This window comes from Gossypium arboreum, chromosome 9, assembly GCF_025698485.1.
Source record: "Gossypium arboreum isolate Shixiya-1 chromosome 9, ASM2569848v2, whole genome shotgun sequence".
Lineage (NCBI taxonomy): Eukaryota > Viridiplantae > Streptophyta > Magnoliopsida > Malvales > Malvaceae > Gossypium > Gossypium arboreum.
The window spans coordinates 4,523,314-4,531,281 of record NC_069078.1 but is presented as its reverse complement, the minus strand read 5'-3'; the positions used below and the strand labels follow the sequence as shown (position 1 = coordinate 4,531,281).

Sequence of the window (7,968 nt, the reverse complement as noted above, 5' to 3'; positions counted from 1 at the left end):
AGGGTGTTACACGTAATAATTTTTCTTCTGAGGTCACAAAACAATTACAATCACAATTTCTTTTCTGGGTCAAATATGCTAGTTCAAATTTGCAAAAAATCATATCAAATATCCTTCTTCTCGAGAATTTATTTTTATTGTTACTTTTATTTTATTATTATCTTTATGTTGTTTGAAAGAAGGAAAAACTTGATGATGTATGCAGATTTGAATCAAATTGCAGAATTTATTTCTTCCATAGCCACCAAATAAACAAGTGTATTCAACATTACAATTCATTACATCATATATAACACAAAAGCTAGTTTAGAAACAAATCATGACAGCACGATAAACAGTATCTAACAAGCGCATGGACTTTGAACATCATAATGTTCAGTTTTGCCTCCAATATGGATTTCACGGTTCACAAGTTGTAACAAAGAGATCATCCGAAGAGGAATTCCCAAGGATTTTTGGTCACAAAGAAACTCTTCACACACTTCTTTCATTGTTGGTCGAGACTTCGGTTGTGGATTTAAGCAAGCGAATGCTAGTGTAGCAATGTGAACAAGATTTTGTGCAACTAGTTGGCATATCGGAAGTGGTAAACGGTTGTCTAACACATCAATCAGCTTAATATTTACCAAATAAGTTGGTGATGACAACCATGGTAACACTTCTTCAGGATGTTTTCCCATTAATGTTTCCAATGTCACTATTCCAAAACTATAAACATCACATTTTTCGGTAACAACCATTGAATAGGCAAGTTCTGCATATGGAAAACCAAATAAAAGGAAAACCAATTATATATTAAATTAAGTTTATAAATTCAAAAGAAAATATCAGTAAATGAAGCAAAGAAAATCACCTGGAGCTACATATCCACATGTGCCCACAATAATGGTCTGATTGGATGAGTCAAGATCTAGCATTTTAGCTGTTCCAAAGTCGGCTACAAAGGCCTCAAAGCTCGAGTTTAAAAGGACATTGTTACTTGATATGTCTCGATGAACTATTGGAGGGTTGCAATCATAATGCAAGTAAGACAAAGCATGTGCTATGCCTTTGATGATCTTCACTCTTTTTGTCCAATCCATTTCCACAGCTTCCACTTCATCTCTTAAGTTGCAGAACAAACTCCCTTTTTCCATGTATTCGTAGATCAAAAACATAGATCGTCGGTGTAGACAAAACCCATGAAGCTTCACTATGTTTCGATGTCGTATTTCCGTTAGAAACTTGATCTCATTCTTGAAACTCTTGTCAAAAGTTGGATTCTCGGCTTCTAAATGATGAAGTTTTTTCAAAGCAACTACTTTACCACAAGGGAGTTTTGCTCTGTAAACACTTCCATAGCCACCAACTCCAATACAATATCGAAAGTCGAAATCCTTTGTTGCTGCGACAATATCCTCGTATGCTATCTTTCCATCATAGTTCCATATGGAACACAAATCCCCATTCTTCGTTGTTTGTATACCGACACGATTATTCTTGAGCTTAAACCGTGAAAATAGAAAACATCCCAAAATGGTGAATGCGGATAAGATGGTAATAGGGAGGAATATTTTGATATAGTAAAGAATTCTACTGCTTTTGACTTTGTTGGTTTCTCGAGAAGGACGCATATATGGTGATAAACCACTATTGCCTTAAAATGGATTGGAAGAAATCTTGTTACAGTTATTTCCAGCATCGATAATGCGAAGTTTAGTGGCAGACAAGATAGGGACACTACCTGAGAGTTGGTTGAAGCTGAGGTTTAAATTTGATAGGGGAAAAAGCCTACCAATTTCTTCAGGGCTAGGACCTTTTAATAGATTTGAATCAAGTTCTAAGTTATACAAATTGGATAAATTGTCAATACAAGATGGGATTGCATCACTCAATTTTTTGGGAGAGGTACAATGAAGTTAAATTTTCTAAATTACAAATTTCTTAGGGAATAGGACCTTTTAATAGATTAGAACCAAGGCTCAAGATCCGCAGCTTCAATTAATTACCAATACAAGAAGGATTGGACCACTTAAATTGTTTTGGGAGACGTGTAATAAAGTTAAATTTACTAAATTACAAAGTTCTTGGGGAATAGAACCTTTTAATAGATTAGAACCAAAGCCTAAGTACTGCATTTTTGATAAACTACCAATACAAGAAGGGATTGGACCATTTAAATTGTTTTGGGAGAGGTCTAATAAAGTTAAATTTGCTAAATTACAAAGTCCTTGGGGAATAGGACCTTTGAATAGATTAAAACTAAGGCTCAAGTACTGCATCTTTGATAAACTACCAAGACAAGAAGGGATTGAACCATTCAATTTATTTTGGTGGAGCTCTAATGAAGTTAAATTTGATAAACTACCAATGCAAGAAGGGACTAAACCACTTATTTGATTTTGGTCAAGATAGATTTCTTCCAAAGTGGGCAAACGACACAAAGCTAGAGGAATATGACCAGTAAATCTATTATTAGAGATGCTTAAAAAGCTTATTTTCTTGAAATTTTCGATACTTTTAGAGATTGATCCTTCAAGGTAGTTATCATCAATGTACAGATGTTGCAAATCCGTCAACTGGTACAGAGTAAATGGTATTGGACCAAAAAGCTTGTTGCTATAAAGATCCAAATAAACCAAATTTGATAAAAATCCTAATTCTGAAGGAATCTTCCCAGTAAGACTGTTGGCACTCAAGTTTAAACTGACAAGGTTCACTAGATTTCCTAGTTGTGGAGGGATGGAACCGTTAATATTATAATTATAGGAAATGTCAAGGTACTCTAATCGGCTTAGGTTTCCTAGAGAAGGAGGTAACTCACCGGATAAACCACAATTGGACAAGTTAAGGTACTTCAATGCGGATAGATCACCTATCTGATGCGGGATATTTCCATCAAGTGGACGATCACTAAGATCAAGAAGGACAAGATTTGGAAATGAAGAGAAATTCAATTTCCCAAATCTATCTCCAACCTCAATATTGGGCACATCAGAAATGTTAATTTTGGTGATGCTTCCAGCACTGTTACATGATATTCCAGCCCACTTGCAATGTTGTGGAGTATCATTGCTATAGCTACTCCACCAACCACTCTTTATCAACACTTTAGCTTCGGACTCATATGATGATTGATCTGCTGCCAACATGGTTGTAGCAAAGGAAAGAAGGATGGTAGCCCATAATACACCTAAAATAACGGAAATGGTTAAAGATGAGGACATGTTTAATTTGCTAAGCTTAATTATCTGCTAAAGGTTCAGTAGTAGCATATATGTTATAGTTTCCAAACCCAAGAATTTAAGGAAATTCATTATAGGTCTTGTTGCCATTGTTGTAGGGCCAGCTGATGTCATGGAACATATAAAAATGTGTTCCAAACTTACCTCTTCACGCGGAATGATTTTTCTTTTTCATTGGAATTCTGTATGTTGCAATTGTTAAAAGTCTTTGCAATTGCTTGAGTTTTTTTTTTTTTGGAAAAAAAATCAGTTTAATTTGAATTCAAAACTGCATGATGTTAAAAGATAGTGCGGATGTACTAAGTGCTAATTTAAAATTTGATTAGCAAAATTGTGGATAATAAAAGAAGTAGTAATTAATTAACAAAATTATTACTCAGATATACTAACATGATTATAAATTGTCATAGATGTTGATCCCATGACAATGACGGTTCCATCTTTTCCATTAGGTGTTGAATTTTCCGCAAGATTATGACTCGAATTCTCACATAGTTGAGGTTTTATGTACGAAATTTCTTATCTGACCATATTAAATCAAGACCCAAAAAGGGGGCCTTCAGATAAATTAATGGTGTTCTCTTTATTGTCATTTTAATGAAGTTATATTTATATTAGGGTGAATATTTAATATTTAATGAAGTATCAAATAATTTCTTTTTATATTATATATTTGATTAATGTTTTGTTTAAAGTTAGAAATATTAAATTTTAGGATAAACTATATTCAAGGTCATTAAATTATTAGTAAGTTTACATTTTAGTTATTCAAATTCAAAATGTTACAAAATGGTCACTAAATTATTCGAAAGTTTTAATTTAAGTCATTGAACTATTCTAATTTTCTAATTTTTTTATATAAGTCACCAAACTGTTAAGTTTTTTTTTTTAAATGTTCGGCTAGCAGCTCCAAGCGAGAATTTGACGATCGGTACGAAGGGTCAGTACCCATCAAAGAGTAGAAGAACATACATCAGATCCAAGTCAATCTGATGGCCAGTGTTGGATATCACTGTTTTGTAACTTTTTGAAGTTCAGTGATCAAAAAGTAAACTTACTAATAGTTTAGTAAATACTTATTAAATAATGAAAAACAAAAAAAAATATATAAAACTTATAACAACATGGGTCTAAACTGACTTCTGAAATCATTTATTATTCTGAAATACTCTCAAAATAGAAATAGATTAAGAAGCTGACGAAGAGTCACCCACTTCCTAAAAGAAATTTTTGGTACTTTATGAATTAACTAATTTTAGTCTTTGTGCTTTTAGAATTTTGAAATTTTAGTCCTAACCCAAACAATAGCAGTTAAATTTGTTTAGTTAAATTCAATTACTAGTCATGTACTATATGTATAGTTTTAGATTTATTTTATATTCTCCAATTGGGTTATTCTAAGTCTCTATACTTTTAAAGTTTTGAAATTTCAGTTTTTACACTAATAACAATCATTAATCCATCAACTGGATTTTTAGTGAGCAATACGTGGTAATAATCAACTAACATGATATTACATATATGATAATGGTTGCAATCATAAACCAACTAAAAATTTGACTAAGACAAATGCATCTATCAATTGATAGTATAGCTATGGTGAGCAAAGATATCATTCCCATGAAGACTAAAAATACTAGTAATTATCGTTTTCTATTATTTAACCGATAAATTCAAGTGATTGATTAAAAACTAAAACTAGCTAATTAAATTAACTAAAGAACACGAAAAAGAACAAATCAGGAAACTAATCGAGTAAACAACCAAGAAGCAAAACAATACCCAAGAAAAAATTCACCTAGATTTCATCTGTCATTACAAAATCTAAGTTATGCAATTTCTTCACTTAGTATCTTGATCTGTAGAAATCCCTAAATTATATTAATATCTCTCTTCAAGAATAAGAGCAACTGACTATAGGTTGATTAAATGAAATTTATTTCTAATTAGAACCCCTATTATTGCATTAACTCGATTTATGGATTCCTCTATTAGATTTGACTCTAATTCGATAGATTTATAGTGTCCTATTTCTAGGATTGCATGCAACTCCACTCAATTATGCTAGATCTACTCTTAAACAGGGTCTATTCATCCTCTGATTTAAGCACATCAAACATGGATTAATAGCCTAGAAATATTTAACCAAGAATTAAGCATATGCAATTGAGAACAAGATCTAAGTATTTATTACATAAAATAAAAATCAAAAGATAGAATCCATCATAGGGTTCACCTAGAATCTATCATAGGGTTCATCTCCCTAGGTATTTAGAAAATTAGTTCATGATTGCAAATAAAAACATCCAAAACACAGTATAATTGAAAGGAACAAAGAAACTCATGATAATCTCCTGAGAAATCAATTGGGAATCTTCAATCTTGATGGAAATTTGTTTCATAATCGATTTCAATGGTATTTTTCGAGTTGTTTTCTTGAATATTTTATGACAGCTTACTCTTATCTTCATATGTTTTACATATATACGTACTAGAATGACTGAAAAACCTAAAAATTGTGTTTTTTCACTGTTTGAAGTGCTATTTTGCGAAATTGACACGACCTGCCACATGGTCGTGTGGCAGGCCCTGTCACTCACACGGCCGTATGGAAGGGGTCAACCTATGTGGTCCTTGTACCTTGCTTCAATTTTCCAGTTTTCTCTCGTTTTTCACATGTTTTTGGCTCCTTTTGCTCTCAAATACTCTTCTAAATATAGAAACATGAATAATCACCCAAAAATGCATTAAGAATGATGTTAAAATATATGACTTTTAGCACTTATTAGATAATATGCTCACTGCATCAAATTTTGGAAATAGCATAACTTAACTTAATGATTTTAATCGTTATCATTTGGTGAGAATTGAATTTTAAAATTTGAAAAGTATAGGGACTAAAATGACCAAATTAAAGTATAAGATTAAATCCACAACTTTTTTAAAATACAAGGATTAATAGCAAATTTTACTTTAATCTAAAAGTGCTACATAAATTTAACTAAGTTATATTACTTCATTATAATAATTATATGGTCAAAATTATAAATTTATCTTATCATTCATATTAATAATTTAAAATTTTAGAATTTGTTACTGTTGATACAGTGCTACCTTAAGTTGCTTGTTTAGTTAAAATGGCAAATGCGACAAAAATGCTAGACTGCATGATAAATGTCAAAAGTACACTACAGGAAAATAGGGCTTTAGCGGCGTTTTATCAAAAAACGCCGCAAAAATTGTAAAACACAGAGCAATAGTGGCGTTTTTGGTAAAACGCCGCTAAAAACTAGAGCATTAGCGGTGCTTTTGTTGAAACGCCACTAAAAACCAGAGCATTAGCGGCGCTTTTGGTAAAACGCCGCTAAAAACTAGAGCATTAGCGGCGCTTTTGGTAAAACGCCGCTAAAAGTCATATAACCCCTAAACCCAAAAAAATCATAAACACTAATCTATAACCCTAAAACAATAATTATTAAAATTTATGGTTATGCAATATATTAAATATTTTCTTATATAATCGTAAAAGAGATAGTATTGAATTTAAAATATTGAATTAATTATCATTATAGTTTAAGGTTTATGGTTTAAGATATATGGTTTAAGGTTTAATTAATTATCATTATAGTTTAAGGTTTATGGTTTAAGATATATGGTTTAAGGTTTAAGGTTTATGAGTTAACAATAGTTTAAGATGTATGGTTTAGGGTTTAAGGTTTAGGAGTTAACTAGTATTTGAAGGTTTATGATGAATTATGGGTTTAGGGATTATGATTTAGGGTTTAAGGGTTAGGGTTAGAGTTTAAGGTGTAAGGGTTTGGGGTTAAGGGTTAAGGGTTTAGTATTTATGGGACAGGGGTTAAAAGGTTTAGGGTTTAAATTAATTAGTATTTTTAATTTATATATTAAACGATTTCTTATATAATTGTAAAAGAGATAATATTAATTTGAATATATTAAACTTATGATTATAGTTTAAATTATTTAAGAGATAATAGATAAAATTTATATATATATTAAATGGTTTAAGATTTAATCTAAAAATATTTTGATATATTAAAATAATTCAATTCAAATTAATTCCTCTACACTTAATTTATTTAAGTGAAATTTAAACTTAAAATTTAGTCCTTATATTTTAATTTGATTAGTTTTAGTCCCTGTATTTTTCAAATCGATCAATTTTATCTTTTGTACTTTTCAAATTTTAAAATTTTAGTCATGATCACTCAAATGATAGCAATTGTATATGTTTGGTTAAATTCTACTATTAGTCTTGGTATTGTGCGTAAAGTTGTAGGTTGAGTTCATGTTATCCAATTAGATCATTCTTCATCCCTATACTTTTCAATTTTGAAATTTTAATTTTGACACAAATGACAACCGTTAAATCCATAACGGCTTTTTGTGAGTAATATGTTTGTTACATTAGATTTTAGAAATAGCAAAACTTAATGAATCTAATAGCTACCATTTAATTAATACTACAATTTCAAATTTTCAAAATTACAATGACTAAAAATAACAAAATTAAAGTAAAATGACTAAATTCACAACTTACATATAATTCAATGACTAATAGAAAAATAATAATAATTAAAAATATTTAACTTGTTTATATTTAAAAATTAATAAATATCAAATGAAAATAACATGCATGTATATATTTATAAAAAAATTAAAACAATATCATTAGGTTTAAGTAAATTTACGTTAAGTATTTATAAATATGATGTGTTTTAAG

The 7,968-nt window shown here is 30.3% G+C and overlaps 2 protein-coding genes across 2 annotated transcripts; both read right to left on the bottom strand.

Annotated features, from left to right (window-relative positions):
- Nucleotides 1–206: 206 nt before the first annotated feature.
- LOC108455048 (MDIS1-interacting receptor like kinase 2-like) lies at nucleotides 207–1,633 on the bottom strand. The gene is made up of 2 exons (XM_017753662.2): nucleotides 854–1,633; nucleotides 207–754 (listed from the first exon to the last, which is right to left on the bottom strand). The coding sequence occupies exons 1-2, from the start codon at nucleotides 1,611–1,613 to the stop codon at nucleotides 342–344; spliced, it is 1,173 nt and encodes a 390-aa protein (XP_017609151.2). The 5' UTR covers nucleotides 1,614–1,633; the 3' UTR covers nucleotides 207–341.
- A 4-nt stretch (nucleotides 1,634–1,637) lies between these two features.
- On the bottom strand, nucleotides 1,638–3,206 carry LOC128280750 (LRR receptor-like serine/threonine-protein kinase SIK1). The gene is made up of 3 exons (XM_053019096.1): nucleotides 2,081–3,206; nucleotides 1,956–1,974; nucleotides 1,638–1,869 (listed from the first exon to the last, which is right to left on the bottom strand). Exons 1-3 carry the CDS (start codon nucleotides 3,204–3,206, stop codon nucleotides 1,638–1,640), a joined length of 1,377 nt encoding a protein of 458 aa, XP_052875056.1.
- Between the last annotated feature and the right edge of the window lie 4,762 nt (nucleotides 3,207–7,968).

Excerpts from the sequence above, each read along its gene's own strand:
- LOC108455048 (XM_017753662.2), bottom strand. The coding sequence starts at position 1,613 with ATGCGTCCTTCTCGAGAAACCAACAAAGTCAAAAGCAGTAGAATTCTT. Across the intron at positions 755-853 it reads ATGTGGATATGTAGCTCCAG|AACTTGCCTATTCAATGGTT; the intron begins GTGATTTTCTTT and ends TTCCATATGCAG.
- LOC128280750 (XM_053019096.1), bottom strand. The coding sequence starts at position 3,206 with ATGTCCTCATCTTTAACCATTTCCGTTATTTTAGGTGTATTATGGGCT.